At 38.2% G+C, this 26,043-nt stretch overlaps 1 protein-coding gene across 2 annotated transcripts in view; it reads right to left on the bottom strand.

Annotated features, from left to right (window-relative positions):
- LOC124545218 (fatty acid synthase-like) overlaps window positions 1-26,043 on the bottom strand; it is a 435,708-nt gene that overhangs the window by 56,085 nt on the left and 353,580 nt on the right. For both annotated transcript variants that reach the window (XM_047124086.1, XM_047124089.1), the window contains exons 31-32: window positions 20,193-20,517; window positions 19,659-19,814 (exon numbers count right to left, since the gene is read on the bottom strand). In XM_047124086.1, the coding sequence (XP_046980042.1) occupies window positions 19,659-19,814; window positions 20,193-20,517 (481 nt within the window). The remainder of the gene's footprint in view (window positions 1-19,658; window positions 19,815-20,192; window positions 20,518-26,043) is intronic.

Here is a 26,043-nt window from a genome sequence, read left to right as displayed (position 1 = left end):
TAATTTATTTCAAAAATTGTTTGTACAACACTGTGAATCCAATTTTCCTTCATGATGTGTCAGGAGAAAATGCAGAGGAGGCTGAGTGAAAGGGTGACTAACATCTGCGATTAAAGTCATTTGCGCTATGAAGAGGGGGCTTTCTTTAACACAGATACTGTAATCATTTGTTTGTGGTGGGTGTGACAATATATCCTGTGAAACATTACTAAATGCCTTCCCTGAAAACTGTCTAGAACAGATAGTTCAGAACCCAATCATGATGGAAATATGTTAGACCTAACTCCAACAAATAGACCTGACCACTTTGAGGGCATCTACATCTTATATGCATCTACATTTATACTCTGTAAACTGTTGTGAAGTGCACTGCAGAGGGAACATCCCACTGTACCGGTTATTTTGACTTTCTCTTGTTCCATTCAAGTATGGAGTGTGGGAAACATGATTGTTTAAATGGTTCTGCGCATGCTGTAGTTGATCAAATTTTATCCTCATGATCACTATGGCAGTGATATGTAGCGGGTAGCAGTGTATTCCTAGAGTCATAATTTAAAACCAGTTCTTGAAACTTTGTTAGTAGACAATCTTGGGATAGTCTCCAAGAGACTGCCAATTCCGTTTTTCCAACATCTCAGTGACACTCTCCCATGTGTGAAACAAACTTGTGACCATTCGTGCTGTCCTTCTCCTTGTACTTCCAGTATCCCCTGCCAGTCTTATTTTGTATCAGTCCCACATACATAGACAACATTCTAGGATGGGTCGCATGAGTGATTTGTGAGCAATCTCCTCTGTCGACTGATTGCATTTCTCTAGTATCCTATGAGTAAACTGAAGTCTGCTCCCTGCTTCATCCATGACTGAGCGTATGTGATTATTCCTTTCATATCCCTACAAAGTGTTACAACCAAGTACGTATACGTATGAGTTTACAGATTCTAGTTGTGACTCACTAATATTATGTTCACATGATAATATTTTATTTATTAATTTTTTGTGAAGTGCACAATTTTACATTTTAGAACACTTAAAGCAAACAGCCAATCATTGCACACTTTTAAATCTTATCAGGACTGACTGAGTGCTTGTACATCTTCATTCAGATGGTGTTTAGGGTTGATAACTGCATCATCTGTGAAAGGTCTCAGGTTACTGTTAGTATTGACTGCAAGATCATCAATTTTCAATATGAAGAGCAAGGTACCCAACATGCCTCCCTTCCCTGAGGAATGCCTGAAGTAATTTCTACAATTGTTGATGACTCCATATCCAATATAAGATGCTGCATCCTCTGTACCAAAAACTCCTCAATCCAGTCACATATGAGGACTGATCAACAAAGACAGACTCTTTTTTTTTTTCACAGATGTGAATTACTCTGTTTCGATGTACACCCCTCCTATTTGAATCCACTTTTACAGCATCTCTATGCACTTTTACAGCATATCTGCTGGTCCTCCAACACAAGGTACAGGGCATTTTTTTCTCAGGTCCTTGAGAACTGAGTCGCTTTTCTTGAGCACTGCCATTGTCACGAAGAAATCACTGTCCAGTTTGAGGAAGTTGTGATAATTTGATAATTTTCTTGGAATATCGTTCATCAGTTTGGCCAATAATGATGCATAGGATGCTTCTGTAACAGTAGTTTGAGGGGGAACTGCATGTTGGTAACTCAGTTCATGTCAGTCAAAGATTGTGATCACCATCACTTTTCCTGCAGATGGAACAACTTTTCGCTTCTTGGTGTTGGGGAACCTGGCAATTTCTACACTGTGCCCATTTTCCATCAGGATCATAATGATGCAGCCACAACTCATCACCATAGATAATCAATTGAGTTAATGCATCCACCCATAAGCAAAGAGATGCAGCACATCACGGCTTGTTTCCATTTGTACAGACTTTTGTTCATGAGTCAACAGACGTGGTACCCAATGGGCACAAACATGCCTCACATGGAGATAACCTTCACAGTCATAAAGACACTGCCATATGAAATTCTCAACACTTCACTGAGTTTACTTAATGTTATCTGCCAACCCTCAAGGACAATCACAGTAGCTGTATTAATGATGACATCAGTCACAGCAGAAGCCAAAACACCAGGACTACATTGCTTAACACAGACACATTGGCCTTCTTTGAAGTCCTCAAACCACATAAACAGTGTTGTCTGAGGTAGTGTATCATCTCCATACACTTGCTGGAGCTTTTTGTAAGTTTCAATGACTGTATGGTACAAATGAACACAGAATTTTATTGTGCCATACTGCTCTCTCGTGTCACCCCCTTTGTTTGGTATGTGAAACACAAACAGCACCTAAAAATACAGTATTACTACCAATCTGTCCACATGAGAATGCTGCACCCTATGGACATTACACATGAACACCCTCTCTTTGTTTTAGGGGAGAAAAAATATGTACATATAGAAAGATGCACACATTGTTTTTATTATGATGGTTCTACATCACCTGTTTACATGAATAGCCATCATAGAAGATATATGTACATCTAGAAAGATGCACACATTGTTTTTATTATGATGGTTCTACATTGCCTATTTACATGAAAAGCCAACACACTCACACACACACACACACACACACACACACACACACACACACACACACACACACACACACACACAGATATAGGTAGAAACAGTATCTACCATGAGTTGAATAATACGTGTAGACATAGTATCTACTAAGATTATAGAAGTTGAAAAGTAAAGGACTCTAGGGTATTAAGTAAGATGCTAAGAAGCAGGAAATATTTAATTATAGTGTACATGAAGATGTATGGCAATGGCCTTGCCGCAGTGGATCCACTGGTTCCTGTCGATCACCGAAGTTAAGCGCTGTCGGGCGTGGCCATCACTTGGATGGGTGACCATCCGGGCCGCCATGTGCTGTTGCCATTTTTCGAGGTGAGCTCAGCCTCATGATGCCAATTGAGGAGCTACTCGACCGAATAGTAGCGGCTCCGGTCACAGAAAACCATCATAAGGACTGGGAGAGCGGTGTGCTGACAACACGCCCCTCCTATCCGCATCCTCAGTGAGGGTGACACAGTGGTTGGATGGTCCTGGTGGGCCACTAGTGGCCTGAAGACAGAGTGTACATGAAGATCTGTACTAGGGTAATGAACCGTCAGGCCTACTCATAAAGGATAAGGGGGTGCATACCCGGCATGTGCTAAGGATATAGGGCAGGTGTACCTACATAGAGATAGGACGACCTGTGGCCTGATGAATAGGGTTGTTTTATAAAGGGGCATACCTACCAGAATGGAAGGAGGAAGTGAACTCATAGGGTCAACCCACATGTAAGGTATAGGTACTGATCCTAGGTGAAAAGGACAGTATCATGACAGAAGTCTCACATTTAATAGGAGTTATTCTGGTAAATTTGAATTCTGTATATCACCAGCATTATTATGTTTTATGTGAATTTAAAGGTGTTCAAAAGAACACTTTCAGTTGCCCAGAGTTCCTCCAGACTACAAACTACTATAAATAATGGTACTAGTACATACTAAGGAAAAAATAGTACACAGAATTAGAATAAAGAATAAAGTATTCAAGTGTCATGAACACCTGGAGCTTATGATTGGAAACTAAAGGTTTAGTCCTCATGATTCCTAGATATAAGAAAACAAACTCCAGTATTGATTGAAATGTTTACATTTTATAATTTAAAAAAAAAGAAAAGAAAAAAAAAAAGAAAGAAGGAACAGCTAAATAATAAAAAAAGGGTATTCATGGTTATGAAAAGAACAAGGCATAATGTTGAAATATGAATTATTGTTATATGTGATATAAATGTACATAATGATTGTATATAAAATATCGCATGTTCAGTCTGAGGGGAGGAATATGTAGTGCTTCGAGAATTTCTGCATAAATTCTAGAACTACTTGGCCTTCCTCCACCCCAAACAGACAATATTTTAAATAGAAGTGTGAGTGAAGTGAATCCAACATACTGTGCATTGCATGTTTCTGTGTGCAGATCTAAAAACAGTCACGAGCAAAATGTGGAAACAGTGGCTGAACGGTGGACGACAAGTACCTGCTGTTCGATCCATAGAGTTTCAGTGTATGTGCAGAGAAGAACAAGGAGTGTTTATATATAATTTTGTGCTTTTAGTGACTGTGATGGTTGTTTAGGATAAATAAAGAAAAGAGATTAGACTTTCAAGTAATTCCTGGGTTGGACTTGCTAGAAGCAAGACATGTTCATAAATTATGTGGTTGTTAAACATACACTATTGTAAATGTATTTAATCGAGTCTAATGCGAGTGAGATGAATCGGTTGAATTGCTGACCTTCTTATATTTATGTGAGAAATAGTGAATTTGTTCTTTGTGGAAGTTGAAATATACCAAGACTAAACTAAAAGTATTCTGCAAGTATCCACTTATTTCATGAGTAGAGAGAGAGAGAGAGAGAGAGTCTGGTAAATTCCCTTAACCAGCTTTATTCTTCAGAGAAGAAGTTTTTGGATATCGACATGGCCAACTATCTGGAGAGGAAGATCGGATGTGCATACCAAGTAAGTCAAATGATGTGAGAGGACAGGAAACTATCACAAAAGCTACTGAAAAACTCAATCTCAGTCTTTGTTGATAAGCCCTCCTATTTCATCTTACACTGCATATGATCACACTTTTGATAAGAAGCATAGCCATGGTACTGAGTAAAATGATTTCTGTGAATCGAGAAATACTCTATCTATCTGACTGTGTTGGTCTATGGCTTTCAGGATGTCATGTGAGAAAAGTGCGAGTTGGGTTTCACATGATCTATGTTTTCAAAATCCACACTGATTGGCAGGGAGAGACCATAACTCTTCATGTTTAGGCTCAGAATATGTTATAAGATCCTACAACAAATAGATATCAAGAATTCTGGGCAGTAATTTTGTGAATCCCTTCTACTGCCCTTCATTTAGACAGGTTTGACCTGTGCATTCTTCCAAAAAAGGGGGCACAGCTTTTTATTTGAGTGGTCTAGGATAGATTAAAATTAGCAGAGGGGTGTACTCAGCTGCAAATTGGATATAGAATCTGATAGGGTTACCATTGGGACCTGGGGCTTTGTTAAGTTTTAACCTCTTCAGCTGTTTCTCATGTTCACTCATCTTTTCAGTGGTATGAGAATTAAGCTGGGGCCATACTCATGGTTTTTTTCTCTGTAAAGGAACATTTGAAAACAGAGTATTTCCGCTTTTACAATCATGATAGAAGCTGAAGAAATGAATTAAAATTTGTGCTACAGCCAGGACTTGACAGCAGGTATCCTGATTACTAGGCATTTGTGTGATCCATTATGTCACTGTAGCAGCATAGTAATACAATAAAAACATTGATTTCATGGAATATGTTAGACTCTATAAAACCATATTTAAAAGAGTTGTCAAGGCAACAAAACAACAGGCAAATAACAGGATGATTTTAAATCATAAAAATAAGACAAAGGCTGTGAGGTCAGTCATTAAATCTGAGTTACGTGTTAAAGCCTGTAACAAAGAAATTTCAAAAAATGACACTGAAGGGAAAACTATTGTAAGTTCAACTCAAATACCAGAGTACTTTAATGAATTCTTTACAAATGTAGCAAAGTCTGATGTAGATGTTACAGATTATCACAACAAAGTAAATCCCTTTGGCCTAAGTGAAGACTCTGAAAATTTTTAGAAGTTTCTGTGGGGGAAGTAGAAAATGCTATTCTAACATTAAGAAACAGAAAAATCTGCAGGTTGGAATGGAATACTAACCAAGGTTATTAAAACAGTACACAGTAAAATTGCAATCCCACTATCTCAAATAATAAATCAATGCTTTGAAGAGGGCTGTTTCCCAGAGGTACTGAAATATGCTTAACTCAAACCACTCTTCAAGAAGGGATCAAGAGAGGTCATAGGAAATGATCATACTATCTCAATTCCCCCCAGTCATATCAACAATATATGAAAAACTTGCTGTTGCTCAAATCCAAAACTTCATTGCAAAATATTCAGCTTTTCTAAACAGTCGAGTTGGTTTACAGCAGGAGAAAAACACCACAGCTGCAGTGAGCAGTTTCATTGAGAAAATAAGCACATCATTTGACAAGAGAAATAAGATGGCAGGAATTTTCAGTGACCTCACAAAGGTGTTTGATTCTGCAAAACATGCATTACTTATTTACAAACCTGAAAAGTATGGCATCAGCAGCAGTGTTCTGCAATGGCTTAAATCCTACCTATGAAGCAGAAAGCAAACAGTTGGCATCTCTTTAAATGGCGCATATTATTTTTCTGAATGGAAAAAAGAAAAAAAAATTATCTCAGTGTGTTGGTCCAGTTCCATTTTTCTTTTATGTCAATGGCTTACCATTAAATATCAGCTCCCAATCAGTTCTGTTTGCAGATGATACTTCTGTCTTAGTTGAAAATCAGGATTCAGAAAAAATTCCCAAATCTGTGGTCAGTACCCTCAGTACTTTAAGAGACTTGCCATCAGCTAAATGGGTTGAATCTAAACAACGCTAAATGGGTTGAATCTAAACAAATCTAAGACTCACATGACCCAATTTAAAACCAAACAGTCAAAATGAGAACAGATTAAGATTGTTCATAACAATCAAGGTATAGAAGAAGTTGACTCAATCAAATTCTTAGGTTTATACACTCCTGGAAATGGAAAAAAGAACACATTGACACCGGTGTGTCAGACCCACCATACTTGCTCCGGACACTGCGAGAGGGCTGTATAAGCAATGATCACACGCACGGCACAGCGGACACACCAGGAACCGCGGTGTTGGCCGTCGAATGGCGCTAGCTGCGCAGCATTTGTGCACCGCCGCCGTCAGTGTCAGCCAGTTTGCCGTGGCATACGGAGCTCCATCGCAGTCTTTAACACTGGTAGCATGCCGCGACAGCGTGGACGTGAACCGTAGGTGCAGTTGACGGACTTTGAGCGAGGGCATATAGTGGGCATGCAGGAGGCCGGGTGGACGTACCGCCGAATTGCTCAACACGTGGGGCGTGAGGTCTCCACAGTACATCGATGTTGTCGCCAGTGGTCGGCGGAAGGTGCACGTGCCCGTCGACCTGAGACCGGACCGCAGCGACGCACGGATGCACGCCAAGACCGTAGGATCCTACGCAGTGCCGTAGGGGACCGCACAGCCACTTCCCAGCAAATTAGGGACACTGTTGCTCCTGGGGTATCGGCGAGGACCATTCGCAACCGTCTCCATGAAGCTGGGCTACGGTCCCGCACACCGTTAGGCCGTCTTCCGCTCACGCCCCAACATCGTGCAGCCCGCCTCCAGTGGTGTCGCGACAGGTGTGAATGGAGGGACGAATGGAGACGTGTTGTCTTCAGCGATGAGAGTCGCTTCTGCCTTGGTGCCAATGATGGTCGTATACGTGTTTGGCACCATGCAGGTGAGCACCACAATCAGGACTGCATACGACCGAGGCACACAGGGCCAACACCCGGCATCATGGTGTGGGGAGCGATCTCCTACACTGGCCGTACATCACTGGTGATCGTCGAGGGGACACTGAATAGTGCACGGTACATCCAAACCGTCATCGAACCCATCGTTCTACCGTTCCTAGACCGGCAAGGGAACTTGCTGTTCCAACAGGACAATGCACGTCCGCATGTATCCCGTGCCACCCAACGTGCTCTAGAAGGTGTAAGTCAACTACCCTGGCCAGCAAGATCTCCGGATCTGTCCCCCATTGAGCATGTTTGGGACTGGATGAAGCGTCGTCTCACGCGGTCTGCACGTCGAGCACGAACGCTGGTCCAACTGAGGCGCCAGGTGGAAATGGCATGGCAAGCCGTTCCACAGGACTACATCCAGCTTCTCTACGATCGTCTCCATGGGAGAATAGCAGCCTGCATTGCTGCGAAAGGTGGATATACACTGTACTAGTGCCGACATTGTGCATGCTCTGTTGCCTGTGTCTATGTGCCTGTGGTTCTGTCAGTGTGATCATGTGATGTATCTGACCCCAGGAATGTGTCAATAAAGTTTCCCCTTCCTGGGACAATGAATTCACGGTGTTCTTATTTCAATTTCCAGGAGTGTATGTATACGGAAAATTGAGCTGGCAGGCAACATTGAAACCTAGCAAACAAACTGAGCAGCTTTGCATTTTCAATGCAAATATTATCAACTGCAACTGGCATGGACACATGAAAAGTAACATATACAAGCTACTTTGAATCTATCATTAGGTATGATTTTGTTCTTAGGGGTAATTCGCCAATCATAGTGCAGATACTAAAAATACAGAAATAAATCATTTGAAATATGTGCACTGCAAATCATAAAGAACCACATCATCCATTATGAACTCTGTCATCCCTATAGAAATATGAGATTACAATATTTTTGTACATCAGACATAAATTATTTGAGGGAAGCCATTTTGTCCATCCACATGATACCAGAAACAAAGAAACTGTTATGCTTCCCACCCACCACCTCAGACTGTATGCCCAGAGATCTCAATACATGGGAATGAAAATTTGTAATAAATTAAAAGGGAACATGCTAACACAGATGAATTTTGGTCCACTTAAGAGAAAGTTACATGAGGCAATGACACTGAAATGTTATTACTCAGTGGATGAATTTATGCAGGTCAAACTGGAAATCTGAGCCAAATATAATGTGTTACATATTCCAAGAAATATCCTGATAGTGTTATTATTTATTTTAGTGATATTATTTATTAATATAAAATCATTGTAACTGTATTGAAAGGAGTCTACAAGGGCACATTTGTATGTGGCACCTTAATATGGTAATAATGTTAATGTAAACTAAACTGGAACTATGATATTATAAATGATGTATGTCTCTGATAAATTTTATAATGCAGATTGCTGACTGTGTACGACCACGGAGCCAAAGATACTGCTTCTGGTCTGAGATTGTAGTGTTGGAGTGAGAGAGCACTGGCCACTCAGTTGTATGCAGCTGTCTGTGAGAGAAAGTAGTCAGTTTTTGTGTGTGCTGTGTGCAGCCACCAAGTGGTAGTTTAATGTAGGTATGTCAATATTGTTGAACATGGAAGCAAAAGTCTTCATGCAAGCAAGATAAAGATGTTAAATAATTATGATTTTTGTTTTGCCAGCACATTAGTATACATGAGTTGGCTGTTAATTTGTAACTGTTGAGCAACCCCAGAATGTACATAAAATGATTTGATGAAAAGGCTAGTTAGATACTTCACTTTTGTAATGCTGCTAAGATTTGTTAATAGAGCTATATGTAATTTGATGATTTTCATTTATGTTGGATTAGTGAGGTTAGATAATACTTGCTGTTTAAATCTCATTGATTGTGAATCAGTTGCGGGTAATGTAACTTCAATTGTCAGTTATTTATGAAAATACAAAGACTTGCAATATAATTTTGCTAAAAAATCTCAGTGGTAGTAATTCACCATAATCAAAAACCGCCTCCCTGTTCAGGTCATATGTTTTTCTAAGAAGTTGGATTTTTTCTCAAATGTTTTCATTTACCAGTGAAAACAATTTCATGTGCATCTCCAAGTGTTACAGTCAGCATTGCGCACTGCTGAGCCTGTAGTTAGCATATTCATATATTTTTTATGAGAGACCAGAATATATTGTGTTCCACTATTGCTGCTTTAGGAGTAAGACAATTTTATTTATTTGCTATGTGCACAGGAACCAAGGTTATCAGTTTTGAACAGGGACAGAAGATTCAGTGCCTAAGGGGCTGAATGTATTTTGCAGTGACTGTATTTCTTTATTGGTATTGAGAGTTGCACTGCCCAATCAGTTCATATAAAGGTTTTGCTAGCAACAGCACAGGGTAAGGACACCACTTGCACTTACAACATGCTACATGATTACGTAAGTTCAGTGCCCATTCCACAGTTCAGAAATTCATTCAACATAATCATAAAGCTTTTTATATTATAAAGGAATGTTACAGTATTATAAATTTTTGACATGTCTCCTGTATGCAGACCGAATAGATTGCAAATATGTGTCAGGAGATGAATAAAACACAATTCTACATCTGCAAAGACCATGTTAGTCCAATGCCTCACCTAACACAAACTTCAATTCACACCTTCAGCCTATCTTCCCTTTCTTAAATCATCAGTATCACTGAGGCTCTCCAGTATTGGAATAGCACCCCAGCTTTGTACGTAATGGGAAAATCCAGCCTGTACCTCAAGTGCAGAAGATTTATAGATCCCATAGAATGAAATTTTTGTTGAGACATATGAGTCTCATCTTCATCTACAATAATGTTAGAAGCTGAAGAAATCAATTGAGATTTGTGCTAAAGCCAGGAGGACTTGAACTTGGGTCCTCTGCTTAATTGTCTCACAGAAAATTTCATTCCATCAGATCTATAGATCACATTAAGTTTGAGGTATATGCAGGATTTCCCCATTACATATAAAGCTGAGATGCTATTTTAATACTGGAGAGCCTTGGAAATACTGATGGTTTAAGAAAGGGAAAACAGGCTGAAACTGTGAATTGAAGTTCAAGTTAAGGAGGGTACTTGACTAGGGTTCTCTATGCAGTGGTTTTGCCTGTATTGTTACAGTGGTGTAATGGCTATCACATCTGCCTACTAGGTGAGGGACATGGGTTCAAATCCTTGGTATAGCTCAATTTTTAATTCATTTCTTCAGCTCCTATCATTATTGTAGATAATGTTGAGACTCATATGTATCAAGGAAAATTTAAGTCCATCAGATTTCTGCTTTTGCTTCACTGATCACAGCTTCAGTTTCAGTCTCATATATGAGCGACTGGACACTAACTCTGATGCACTGACAGCCTTTACATATGTTCTAAATTTTTCTGGGTTTTGATAAATATCATTTGACATTATTCTGCTACAGTGGTCATTGAAGGCTTCACACATTGCGCTTATGATAATCAAATGAGTTTCATTCAGTCTCTCTCCATTTATAGCCCTATGCTTTTTTTTTTATTTTTTTTTATTTTTTTTTATAGTGACTGTATACCATGGAGGATCTCTCTAATTATGAACTACACTACTGGGTACTTATTTATTAAGGGCATGGTAAAGTGTTCTTTTAAACATAAGTCATAGTTCCTCTTCATGCTCCTGTCCTCAGCTAAAAGTTTCAAGTTCTTCATAGTGATATGATATTATTGCTCCTCTGTCTAGTTTACTGAAGATACAAATCTTTCTGCTTGTTTTAGATGCCCTTTGTGTTTTGGTATTCACTGTTTCTATAACTATCTCATGGTCACTGATAACAGTTTTGATGTAGATTTCCTCAAAGAGATCAGGTCTGTTTGCTGCCATTAGAACTAATATATTTCCATCATGAGTGGACTTCTGCACTACCTGTTTTAGGTAGTTTTCAGAGAAGGCATTTATTAAAGTTTCACAGGATGTCTTGTCATGCCCACTGCTAACAAGAGTATAATTATCCCAACTGAACATTGGATAATTAAAGTCTCTCTCAATGATTACAGTCTCATTAAGCGAAATGAGGTTTCCTCTAAAATTTTCAGTTACATCAGGAGGACCCCCATTACAATTTTTTGCCCATCCTTGCTACTGGGTCTTGGTCAAACAATATCAGATGCAACTTCAACTTCAGTTTGGTGGATTTTAGTTTCTTGTCTTCTGCAACAAATATGCTTCTATTTTATGTTTCCTTATCTTTTTATTATAGGTTTGCATTTTCCCCAAATATCTCACTACTGTGAACTTCAGGTTCTAACCAGTTTTGTGGGACTAATATTATGTGAGATTCAGTGTTTTTAGGAGCACTTCAAACTCTACCACTTTATTGCACATTCTTCGGCAGTAATCACTAGGATTTTGATACTCTCATCTGTGAGAGCCATTTCCTTGGATGTTACTCTGATACTTCTGGGTTTCACACAGCTATCATTATCTGGGTGGGATGGACTGTCACCTAGTCTAAAAAAGACCTTGTATACACCTCACACTTGGTCAGCTGCCTCTGATTGTGTAATGCACACCTGATCTATTTAGGGGGACTCTCAACACTACAGTGAAATCCTATGAAGTCGACAACTCTCTGAGTCTTTGGTTCAAGCGTTCCACTTTACTAAGAGCCAGCAAGCTACATATGTCCTGAGGACAATGCTGCAGATTGTGAGCTTCACTGAAAATGAGCAAGAATGGTATTCTCAGCTTCCTCTGTGAGCCACTGGAGAGATACAAGTATGACCTCAGAGACCAGAGACAGGCATTGTTTGTTCCAGTATGCAGCTGTAGCTGATTGCACCCTGTTCCCTTAATGACTGCCAGAATAGTCTCTTCAACCTGCTGAATGAGGTGACCAGGTATACCCACTGAGTGTACCTGGTGTTCCTTCCAAACCCTTGCTGCCATTTCCCTAAGAAGTACCATTACTTACTATATGTTTGAAATGTCAGTGATTAGGGGACTCCAACCCTTTTGTTTCCCCAAAACAGGTGACCTTAGTCCCAGTGGCTCAGATTCAGTTTCAGCCAAAGACAGCACCTTGAACCTGCATGTTAAAAGGGATTAGTAAGCACAGTGAATCCTCCTTGATCCCTGTCTACCTTGCGCAAATACCTAAACCCCACACTGACAAGCCACTCACAGTCAAATGATGGGTAATGATGAGGCTTGTATTTCATCCAAGAGAGATGGTATCCACAGGAAAGTATAGTACTTGAGTTATCTTTGGTACCTCTGATACACAACTCTTGGTAGCAGCCCTCCCCCAATGCACCCATCTGCAGCAGCTTCCAATCGCTTGGCAGTTATCAGGGAGATTTCTAGCTGCTTATGAATAGTAACCAATTCATCCCCTATCTGAGAACAGCAAACACTACATTATGCCTGGTGCAATATTTTATAAAACAGTAAGCAGTTTATGCCTGGTGCAGTATTTTTCAGGATAGTAAAAAAATAACTTTATACTAAGCTTCCTGATTCTCTTTTAACTTATAAGTTTGATATGCTATAAATATTATCAGCAATCTTTTGGAATTTAACTAATTTATAGCCAAAAATGAGATATCTGTTACAACAACAGAAACTTGGTATAAGTTTTACTATTTCTCCAAGGCATTTTTCAGTTTATGGTTCGTAAGAAAGTTCAACAGTAGCGTTATTTTACAATAAATGTAGGTAATATACACTTCTATTAAAAGGGAGAACTAATATGACATGATATGTTACTCATTCACATTAACTGTAAATCAAAACCCTGATTTATTATGAAATAGATTATACAAAAAGCTTGTAAATTGCAAAAATCTTTACAAGCATCCAAAACTTCTCAAAGTATACCTTTCTCACACAAATATATAACAGAAAATGGGAACTGTTGCGAATTGAGACATTGTGGCCAAGATTTCTGAAAAGCATGAGTTTTGATAAAATCAGCATAAAAACCACATTTAAATTTTATGTCAAGTTTTTGTGCTTAAGTTTTCAAAGTGAGCTTATATAACACATGTGATTTTACTCTAAGACAGGAAATAAAGGGGGTCAACTTATACAGAATGTCCCTTTTACCTTGTCCACCCTAAATAACTGTTTGTCCAAATGCAACTTACAAAATGTTTCAAGCAAATGTTCTTTAGTCATCAAGGGGTCATCAATCAGCATGATTGTCCTTGTTGTGCCTTTGTTTTTTACAAAGATATGAAAAGCAGTATGACTTTTTTTAAATAGCACCATGTATTTTTTACTCAGTAATTCATTTCCTCTCCTAAAGACCTATTTAAATATGTATCGCAGTGTAGCATTCACTGAAACAAAACATTATTAATTACATAAGACAAGACTGACTGAGCCCGGGATCACAAACTCGCCCACTTGCTGGATTTGCAAAGGAGCTGAACGTGAGGACCTAGACACCGATACACTTGTGCACTTGTTGAATGAAAGAATTATTTATTGCTTCCAATGTTGCCTGCTGAAGAGAATTACAAGCAAGCACGATATGTTCCCACATGTCCTTTGGAGTTGTTGGAATATTGCGATAGACAATGTCTTTATTGCATCCACAAAGAAAAAAGTCCAGAGGATTTAAATCAGTAGACCTAGCAGGCCAAGTAACTGTTCCTCCTTGACCAATCCATCTGGCAGGATACCTTTGGTCCAGAACAAGACTGCAAACAAAGCATTATGTGCTGGACATCCATTGTGTTGATACCACATAAGCATTCTGGTTCTTAGCGGCACTTCATTCAGAAGAGTAGGAAGAATTTGTCTGATGAAGTTGGCATACGCTGTGTCATTTAGACTACTGTTGATGAAATAAGGGCCAATAATTGTAGTACCAAGCATCCCACACCAGATGTTAACTGTCCATTGATGCAGCGTGGGTTGGCGCTGGACCAATAATGCATGTTTCTTGTATTTATCTGTCCTTTGTTTGAGAAGGAACATTCATCAGTAAATAGAACACTGGAGAAGAAGTTCAGGTTGGGGAGGATATGCTGCTGTGCCCAATGACAGAATCGTACATGATTCTGGAAATCATTCCCATGCAATTCTTGATGTAGCTGTACATGGTAAGGATGAAACCGGTGACATGTAGGAATATGATGTACAAAGGTTTCAGGAATGCTAATCTCATGTTCAAACTGTTGTGTGCTCACTTGTGGATTCATAGCAATGGAAGCTAGAACAGTAACTTTGGCAGCTTTGTCTGTGCGAGTGTGATGATGATTGCATTGTCATGGGTTGAAATTTCCAATTTCCTGAAGCATCACAACAAGACGAGAAAACATCCGTTGGGAAGGTGGGTTCCTGTCAGGATATCACTTTCTGTACAGTTACACTGCCTGCATAGCATTTTGCTTACCTTCAACAACAACAAAAAAGAAACATCATGTTAATGCAGTTTGTAGGAAGAACAGCCTTTACTGTATGCCTACTCTACACAACAGTATTTAAAAGGGCTAAACTACTGCACTAAATGTACCTGTACATGAGAAAACAGTTTTACAATTACTGTTGTGCTAACTTACAATCCCCATAGATGAGTAGCATTTCTACCTTTTCTTCATTGGTGTAAATTGTACTCAAACAACTCTTCAACTGACAATGGTTGACAGAATGATGAGTGTGCATTCTACTTATGTTTACATTTGTCCTCTGTCAATGTCAGCATGTGGATGTGTTCCATTACCCCGAATACCTGCAGTAAGCGCTGGGATCATCAACATCAGTGTTGTGTTAAGTAATTAATAACATTGTATTTCAGTGAATGGTACACTGTGATACGTTTTTGAATAGATCTTTAGGAGAGGATATGAATTACTGAATAAAAATAACAAGGTGCAATTTAAGAAAGTCATACTTCTGTTGATATCTTTGTAAAAAACAAAGGCACAATGAAGGCAATCATGTTGACTGATGTCCCCCTGATGGCTAAAGAACATTTGCTTGAAACATTTTGTAGGTTGGATCTGGAAAAACAGTTATTTAGGGTGGTCAAGACAAACGGAACACCCTGTATACTAAGTATAAGTAAATGAACATGCAAATTGCATGGATTTTACCACTTAGCTGATATGCATCCTCTTTTATACATATGAAATGTCACAGCACAATATATGCAAATCTGCTTTAGGTAGCTATTGGTATATGTCCATATTGAAACTGGTATAAGTGGCTATCAGGCAGTTGTAGAACATTGATTATGGAAATACAAAGGGCATATCTCAATGAAGAACTTGAATCTTTTAGTTCAGGACACGAGTATCTAGAGCAGGGCTGGCCATGGCATGCCAAACTTCAAATGTGCCGTGTGTGCTGGCCATAGGCAGGCCAAACCCAACCTGTTACTCAGCTTTGTTCGCCTTTCTCGACATTTCATTTAGCATTGCAGTGCAGCATTTTTAAACTGGTAGACTTCTCTGAGTTCAACAGAATCATGTTGTCAGTGCAGTTTAACTTTGGCTACTTGTTTGTGGTATGAAGGGCGTTCACAGATCCAGTGGCTGTTTGCACAAAAGGGGAAGTCTAGCACCCCATCGCCACAATCCTTTAAAATGAATGGAATGATAGAAGAGAGGGGTGAGTATTCATAATTCACACAAGCAACAGGTACTGCATATTTGCTATGAAATGACATTACAATACCATGCAGACAGAATTAAAAGATTTAGTTGACAATGAGAGAACAAACCGTTACAATGATTGACAGATGGGATTCATTGTTTTGTACATCAAAAAGTACTTTGTGCTAAATTTGCAGACGTGAAGAAATTGATGATACGAATAGTAAAATTTGTGAAGCCTTGTGCATTATTCCATTGTCAATTGCAACAGTTTTCAATGAATGTGAAGAAAGAGTATTGAGACTTCACATATTAATGCAAAGTCATTGAATAAATCAAGGGGCATGCCCAGAGTGATTTTCTGATTTAAAACTTACTATTGCTGAATTTATGAAGGAAAAAGAAGTTCTGGAACAAAAATTAGAACATCCAGAGTGGAGAGCAGACTTCATGTTTTAAGTGGACTTGACTTCACATTTCCCACATAAGACATTGCAAGGTAACTTCTTTCTGATTTCATAGGGACGCATTTAAAAAGAAAAATGCATATTAGGAGGGACACAGCCTGATAAAGACAGTCCATGCTCATTGGCATCAAAGACAATGCTTGGTCTGAAGAATCAATTGCGGCCTTGAAATAATTGTAAAAACCGTTTTATGTACTTAGTTTTATATACTTATATACTCAGTTTATATACTCATTTTATATACTCAGTTTATATACTTATATACACAGTTTTATATACTTAGAAAGTTTTTAGAACCAACATTAAATGATGAATCTAGCAATAAATTACACAACTCCCTATGTATTGCTCTCATGAACTAAAAAGACAATATTAGGCTATTTAAAGCATGCAGAGAGGCATTTAGGCAATCACTGTTCCTGCAATCCACATGCAAATGGAATGAAAGAAAGGAAACAATGGGATGTACTCACTGCCATGCAGTTCACCGTGGCTTGCACAGTATAATACAAATGTAGAGCATGAGTTATAACCAAGACTTAAATCAATACTGCAAAATCCTTTTCCATGACAGAAAAAAGGAAAAATCATGTACTATGCATAAAAATACAAAGTTTCCCAAACAAAGCAAAGGAAATTTTGAGTATCGTTATGCACAAAATGAATAAGGTTGGAAAGGCAAATCTATCCAACTTCCTGATGAGAGTAACTCAAAGACAAATGCTAAATTCATTTTCTTCATAAGTAAAGTCAATTAACTCATCAAACAACTTTCTAGGGAGAGCAACCACAGTTCAGAGACATTCTGAGTAACAATAAAAATGCTCAACACTCAATAACCATTAAAATTATCATAAAAATTATAACAATTGAAAAAGGCAGACGTACACACATTACACAGGGTTTTAAGTTTTCCTCAAATGAGTTTTATATGCTGATGTCTAGTGAATCCTGTGATATATCCTACAGGGTTTATCTGGCCAGGCTCAGTCAGAAGTCATGCTTTGTACAATATTACAAACATTTTTTGGGTGTAATCTATTTTATTATGATAACCCACCAACTTGGTTTGACTCTTAATGCAAATTACTTCCTGAATGGTGGGCTCCACAATTTTCCATCTACATTATAAACATATAACCATTATAAATCTGAAGATGTGTCTGCACTGACATGAAACTGATAGTTATGAATAACATCTATTTGGCTTTTGGAAACACCCCATCATTCTTGACTTTTTTTAATGTTGTAGATTTTATGATAATTTGAATGCTTGTTGAATGCTGAGTGGTTTTTTATTGTTATTCAATGAATTCTTCTATATAAAAAAACACAGCAACAAATAAAGGACCACTGAAGGCAGCCCACATTATATTTACTTAGACTGGCATTCCATTCTCCATTCTTCGTCAACAAATCAACTGTTTAAGAGAGAACAAAAATCATTTTATCACTGCATATGAGTAACTTTTATGGCAATAATGATATTTCAACTGAAGTACTGAAAGCTTGTAGGTTCCTCTAATTACCTTCGTAATCCTTGAAGGTAATCAAGATGCTTTTCATGAAAGACTAAAATAACAACTGCCCAGTTTGAGGCCCCAAATATATTCTTGCCAGAGGAAGCAATATGTGATGTGACAAACTCAGTTCTTGTGGATCTAAACAAAGAACACTATACTGTATGTATTTTATACAATCCTGTAAAGACCTATCATAATGTCAATAATAAAAGGGGGAACTAAAATGTTATGGTACTAAGGGCATCTCTCTTGCATGAATGGAGACATACTGTCAATTGTAAACACAATCAAGCCTAAATCCAAAAATAGGGAATATCTTAGCCACAGAAAGTAGTTGGTCACATTAACATAGAATATGACAGAAATGAAAATGAATTTGGGCTGGGGGAATAATGCAACCCAATCTTGTTTGTGACCTATGTCACCATGGATATTGGAGATCTCTTAACAGTGATGATACCTGCTTCTGATTCAAATATTCTGATACAGGGCTTGAACACATTCAGAGCTCTGATGTTTGCTGATGACACAAATGTACTGACAAAGGGCTTACAACTGGTCTGCAGCAAACAGTCTTAATTTTTTTTAAAAATTAATGTAGTCATCAAGTTGATAGGTTTTGCAAATGTCATACACAAATTGAGCAATAAATTGATATAAATTATACTTACATATAGCAGTGGTACATACTTTCATCTTAATATAGTAAATATATTAAATGCTGTAACAGTGGATGTGTAGCTTAGAATTCACTGAGTGAATACAAATGTTTACTAGCTAGGAATCCTTTTAAGTCCCTGTGGAACAGCTTTGCTTCACAAGTTCTCAAAATATGTGGCAGCTTGTTGAATGATATCTGCCCATTAATATAAGAACTATTGTCAGTTATTTTTAACTCTGTCCTCTGCCTGAACGAGTTACCTTACTTCTAGTTTAATAATTATCTGTATCACCGCATTTATTTACTTTGCTTTTACTGTTCATACAAGAATTTAAGTTGTACAAATATAAGGCATATATTGTTAATATTTATGTTGGACAAAGGTTTAATGACAGGAGATAAATGGCTATCACTGAATGATACTCCATGTGAAATTTCTATGTTATCAAGATAGGTAACAAATGGGGGTGGCACCAACATATTGATAAGTTAACTGAAAAGCTCAGTTATGTCTGCTTTGCTCTTAAAAAACTATCTCAATGTGCTGCCCTGAAGATGGTTTTCTGGCATACTTTTACATATTACTATCCTTTTGACATAATCTTCTGCAGTAAACAGCTGAGATCAGCAAAATTTTTATTCAATGCCAGCAAGCAGTAAGAATGTTTTGTAAAACTGACCCCTGTAGGCTCACCTTCATGATGGGCTTTACAGAACATCATATGTGTATGAATAAATAACAACATATAATTGTTAGAAAACTATTTTGTACTCCGCAAATCTTGGAATGGCTGAGGACCATGATGGACATTCCATAGTTATCAGAAAACTTGGTATCCGTTTGACTGTGTATTTTTTTAATATGCACCTTAATACTCAATGATTGTGTTACATTTATTAATAATACTGTAGATACACGTAAGGTAGACAACTTACCCAACACATTAGCAACATATTCGAGTATACCAGATGACTGAGACAGTCCTCCACGTTTCTCAGCTACAACCATACTGGCCACAATAGGACATGGCTGGAGAAAGAATGTATCCAGCAGTGATAAGCAGGATGTAATTTTCTGGGGCAGTGTACCTCCTGTAAACATTTTGCAGCTGATTACAATATAATAATTACGGATGTTTATAATGATTACAATATAATAATTACGGATGTTTATAATGATCAAGGTAGAAATACGACAGTTTGTGTACCCTCATGTTAAAGCACTTTAATTAACCACTGTCACCTTATTACTAAGTTTCATGTATGTCTGGATTAATTAAAAGCAGAAATTAATATAACAGAAATTTCTCTTTTTTAACACTATATTTAAATATATTTTCTAAATAATATTATTTGTAAGCCACCATTTGATACACAATACCTGGAAGATTTTTGTACATCAAGAAGGTTTATGTTTGTTTTGAATAACAGAATAATGCTGGTACACTGAAAGATTACATATGAACGAACCTATAACAATTTCCTTGTCATCTTCTTGCATGTTTGCAACAAGGCCCACATCACCAACAGCCCCCCACTGGATGGCGAGAGCAGGTAATCCTTTAGAGTGACGTTCTTCACAAATGCGTTCCATCACTGAATTACTCCAACCATAATTTGACTGTCCTGCATTGCCTCTACCACAGGATACACTTGAAAAAACAACAAACGTATGCAGCTGTGGACACAGCTTTTGTGAGAATACATCCAATAGACCGGTGGCGACTGCTTTTGGCCCAGCTGATTTCTGGAAACTTTCAACTGTTTGGTTCTCCAGTACACCATCTTGGAGGTCCTACATACAAATATAAAGTAGGAGGTATATGTAAGTGAGACATTATACATGAGAGAAATTATAAATAATATAGAGAATAAAAAAAAACTAAAATAAGATAATAATAAAAATTAGTTTTTAACAAGAAGGAACTTGTGTAAGCTCTTTGTAAGATACTCTAAGATTATGTAAAGCAGGGGAGAGGAGGCAGTTGCTAGCCTTGAGTTTCATGGATCAAAGTGCACAAAATGGCCATACACACAATCTGAAAAATTAAAGGTGAAAGGAATTGTCAAAGTACAAGAAACTATTAAATATTATTATTAAATAATTCCAGGTTACTATGCCAAGTCCAGATGAATTTTTTGTAGAAACACAATGTTTCATCCTCTTCTACAAAGGAAATCTTCATGGAGGGAGGGGAGTTTATCCTTCTGTGAAGATCTGATATGAATGAATCAGTCTGATTTTATAGTTTTTATCAATCAGTCATGACAAAGCAAGGACATTATTTAGTTCTGTCAATGAAATGAAATATGGCATTAATCTCTGACCATGAGGTGATTTTGCAAATGAAGAGTGCATCCAATAAAAGACTAAAAGGAATTGTGGAAGATATTACCTTTTCTACAGAATTATTAGAGTTACATGAAAACCTGAAACTGATACTGTATTTTGCAATTTCATTACAGTAATCAGCATTTGTGACTGGATTTGTGATTTCCTGTCAGAGAGGTCACAGTTTGAATTAATTGTCAGAAAGTCATAGAGTAAAACAGAAGTGATTTCTGGCATTCCCCAACGTAGTGTTATAGGCCCTTTGCTGTTCCTTATCTACATAAACGATTTGGGAGACAATCTGAGCAGCCGTATTCAGTTGTTTGCAGATGATGCTGTTGTTTATCAACCAATAAAGTCATCAGATGATCAAAACAAACTGCAGAACGATTTAGAAAAAATACCAGAATGGTGCAAAAAGTGGCAGTTGGCCCTAAATAACAAAAAGTGTCAGGTCATCCACATGAGTACTAAAAGGAACTCGTTAAACTTCAGTTACACAATAATTCAGTCTCACCTAAAAGCCGTAAATTCAACTAAATACTCACATATTACAATTACAAACAACTTAAATTGGAAGGAACACAAAGAAAATGTTGTGGGGAAGGCTAACCAAAGACAGCGTTTTGATGGAATCTTCCCACAAAATTCCAATCACCAACTTTCTCCTCTGAATGCGAAAATATTCTGTTGCCACTGACCCACATAGGGAAGAAATGATCACCATGACAAAATAAGGGAAATCAGAGTTCATGCAGAAAGATATAGGTGTTCATTCTTTCCATGCGCTATATGAGATTGGAACAATAGAGAATTGTGAAGGTGGTTCGATGAACCCTCTGCCAGGCACTTAAATGTGATTTGCAGAGTATCCATGTAGATGTAGATGTAGATTTACTTCAAAGATGTATTGCCAATAGCACTAAGCAACCCCTTTCTCCATCATAATTGCTTTGACTATTCATGCCACTAACTACAGATCATAAAAGAAGTGTTATGGAGCCATTTTTATTCATGACTGCTCAACATTCTGTCCAAAATTCAGAGACTTGTTGTAGTAGGATCAAATATACACAAGTAAATATTCCCCAACAGAAAGTATCACCACTGGTCCAAAACTGCATTTGCTTTCTGATGCAATTATAGAGTGCAAGTGGTGCTTTGTTCTTTGAGCATTCAATGGCAGTGTTGCTACAATCAGGCAAAATCCCTATGCCTTGTGAGTTATGGAGTTATTAGTGTGGCTCAGTGCCATCAGTATCACACTGAAAGGGACAATTCTGTACATCAATGCTGGTGGAAACATATTTTTGGTAATCAGTAATGAATTGGCAAGTGATCTTTTCAACTTTAACCATTTATATTATAAGTTCCATGAACCATGGTCCTTGCCGTTGGTGAGGAGGCTTGCATGCCTCAGCAATACAGATGGCCATACCATAGGTGCAACCACAAGGGAGGGGTATCTGTTGAGAGGCCAGACAAATGTGTGGTTCCTGAAGAGGGGCAGCAGCCTTTTCAGTAGTTGCAGGGGCAAAAGTCTGGATGATTGACTGATCTGGCCTTGTAACACTAGCCAAAATGGCCTTGCTGTGCTGGTACTGTGTATGGCTGAAAGCAAGAGGAAACTACAGCCATAATTTTTCCCGAGGGCATGCAGCTTTACTGTACGATTAAATGACGATGGCATCCTCTTGGGTAAAACATTCCGGAGGTAAAATAGTCCCTCATTCAGATCTCCAGGTGGGGACTACTCAAGAGGATGTCATTATCAGGAGAAAGAAAACTGGCATGCTACGGATCAGAGCGTGGAATGTCAGATCCCTTAATCGGGCAGGTAGGTTAGAAAATTTAAAAAGGGAAATGGATAGGTTAAAGTTAGATATAGTGGGAATTAGTGAAGTTTGGTGGCAGGCAGAACAAGACTTTTGGTCAGGTGAATACAGGGCTATAAATGCAAAAACAAATAGGGGTAATGCAGGAGAAGGTTTAATAATGAATAAAAAAATAGGAGTGCAGGTAATGTACTGCAAACAGCATAGTGAATGCATTATTGTGGCCAAGATAGACATGAAGCCCATGCCTACTAACACAAAGCCCATACCTACTACTGTAGTACAAGTTTATATGCCAACTATCTCTGCAAATGATGAAGATATTGATGAAATGTATGATGAGATAAAAGAAATTATTCAGGTAGTGAAGGGAGATGAAAATCTAATAGTCATAGCGACTGGAATTCAATAGTAGGAAAAGGGAGAGAAGGAAACACAGTAGGTGAATATGGATTGGGGGTAAGAAATGAAAGAGGAAGCCACCTGGTAGAATTTTGCACAGAGCATAACTTAATCATAGCTAACACTTGTTTCAAGATTCATAAAAGAAGCCTGTATATATGGAAGAAGCCTGGAGATACTAGAAGATATCAGATAGATTACATAATGGTAAGACAGGGATTTAGCCACCAGCTTTTAAATTGTCAGACATTTCCAGGGGCAGATGTGGACTATGACTACAATCTATTGGTTATGAACTGTAGATTAAAACTGAAGAAACTGCAAAAAGGTGGGAATTTAAGTAGATGGGACCTGGATAAACTGACTAAACCAGAGGTTATACAGAGTTTCTGGGAGAGCTTAAGGGAACAATTGACAGGAGTGGGGGAAAGAAATACAGTAGTAGAAGAATGGGTAGCTTTGAGGGATGAAGTAGTGAAGGCAGCAGAGGATCAAGTAGGTAAAAAGACGAGGGTTAGTAGAAATCCTTGGTTAACAGAAGAAATATTGAATTTAATTGATGAAAGGAGAAAATATAAAAATGCAGTAAATGAAGCAGGCAAAAAGGAATACAAACATCTCAAAAATGAGATCAACAGGAAGTGCAAAATGGCTAAGGAGGAATGGCTAGAGGACAAATGAAAGGATGTAGAGGCTTATCTCACTAGGGGTAAGATAGATACTGTTTACAGGAAAATTAAAGAGACCTTTGGAGAAAAGAGAGCCACTTGTATGAATATCAAGAGCTCAGATGGAAACCCAGTTCTAAGCAAAGAAGGGAAAGCAGAAAGGTGGAAGGAGTATATAGAGGGTCTATACAATGGCGATGTACTTGAGGACAATATTATGGAAATGGAAGAGGATGTAGATGAAGATGAAATGGGAGATACAATACTGCGTGAAGAGTTTGAGAGATCACTGAAAGACCTGAGTCGAAACAAGGCCCCGGGAGTAGGCAACATTCCTTTAGAAGTAGTGACAGCCTTGGGAGAGCAAGTCCTGACAAAACTCTACCATCTGGTGAGCAAGATGTATGAGACAGGTGAAATACCCTCCTCAAACTTCAAGAAGAATACAATAATTCCAATCCCAAAAAAAGCAGGTGTCGACAGATGTGAAAATTACCGAACTATCAGTTTAATAAGTCACAGATGTAAAATACTAACATGAATTCTTTACATTAGAATTGAAAAACTGGTAGAAGCCGACCTTGGGGAAGATCAATTTGGATTCCGTAGAAATATTGGAACACGTGAGGCAATACTGACCCTACGACTTATCTTAGAAGGTAAATTAAGAAAAGGCAAACCTACGTTTCTAGCATTTGTAGACTTAGAGAAAGCTTTTGACAATGTTGACTGGAATACTCTCTTTTGAATTCTGAAGGTGGCAGTGGTAAAATACAGGGAGTGAAAAGCTATTTACAATTTGTACAGATGGCAGTTATAAGAGTCGACGGACATGAAAGGGAATCAGTGGTTGGGAAGGGAGTGAGATAGGGTTGTAGCCACTCCCCAATGTTATTCAATCTGTATATTGAGCAAGCAGTAAAGGAAATAAAAGAAAAATTCGGAGTTGGTACTAAAATCCATGAAGAAGATATAAAAACTTTGAGGTTCATCGATGACATTGTAATTCTCTCAGAGACAGCAAAGGACTTGGAAGAGCAGTTGAATGGAATGGACCGTGTCTTGAAAGGAGGATATAAGACGAACATCAACAAAAGCAAAATGAGGCTAATGGAATGTAGTCGAATTAAGTCGGGTGATGCTGAGGGCATTAGATTAGGAAATGAGACACTTAAAGTAGTGAAGGGGTTTTGCTATTTGGGGAGCAAAATAATTGATGATGGTCAAAGTAGAGAGGATATAAAATGTAGACTGGCAATGGCAAGGAAAGCGTTTCTGAAGAAGAGAAATTTGTTAACATCGAGTATAGATTTAAGTGTCAGGAAGTCGTTTCTTAAAGTATTTGTATGGAGTATAGCCAAGTATGGAAGTGAAACATGGCCGATAAATAGTTTGGGTAAGAAGAGAATAGAAGCTTTCGAAATGTGTTGCTACAGAGGAATGCCGAAGACTAGATGGGTTGATCACATAACTAATGAGGAGGTATTGAATAGAACTGGGGAGAAGAGGAGTTTGTGGCATAACGTGACATGAAGAAGGGATCGGTTGGTAGGACATGTTCTGAGACATCAAGGGATCACCAGTTCTGAATCTGCTTAGTGTATTCACCTCTTGGTCTCCCTCTATGATTTTTACCCTCCATGCTGCCCTCCAGTACTAAAGGTACTGGGAGATGAAGAAGCTTGCACAGGATAGAGTAGCATGGAGAGCTGCATCAAACCAGTCTCAGGACTGAAGACCACAACAATAACAAACTAGCTGATAATAATACCTGTTGTCAACATTTGTTATCAAAGATAGCTGACTTTTGAAGTATTATGTTCACAAAAAATTGTCATAGTAGCACCTGAAAAGCAATATGCCTCCATATATTTTTAAATGAATTCCCCCATGTGTCCGATATAGTGATCCACTGATAGAGTGTGGTGCCCTTGTTGTGCTTGATTGTTACTCAAACAGGGAGTACAAGGAAGGAAGCTTAGGATTTAGTGCCCCATTAATGACGAGGTAATTGCTTATGAAGGAAATCTGGAAAGTTCTCAGTCTAATAGTGAAAATATGAATTTCTGTACTTATTTTTGACA

The sequence above is a fragment of the Schistocerca americana genome, chromosome 8 (assembly GCF_021461395.2).
Source record: "Schistocerca americana isolate TAMUIC-IGC-003095 chromosome 8, iqSchAmer2.1, whole genome shotgun sequence".
Classification (NCBI taxonomy): domain Eukaryota; kingdom Metazoa; phylum Arthropoda; class Insecta; order Orthoptera; family Acrididae; genus Schistocerca; species Schistocerca americana.
The sequence above is the reverse complement of the archived record's forward strand: the minus strand, read 5'-3'. Positions and strand labels throughout refer to the sequence as shown.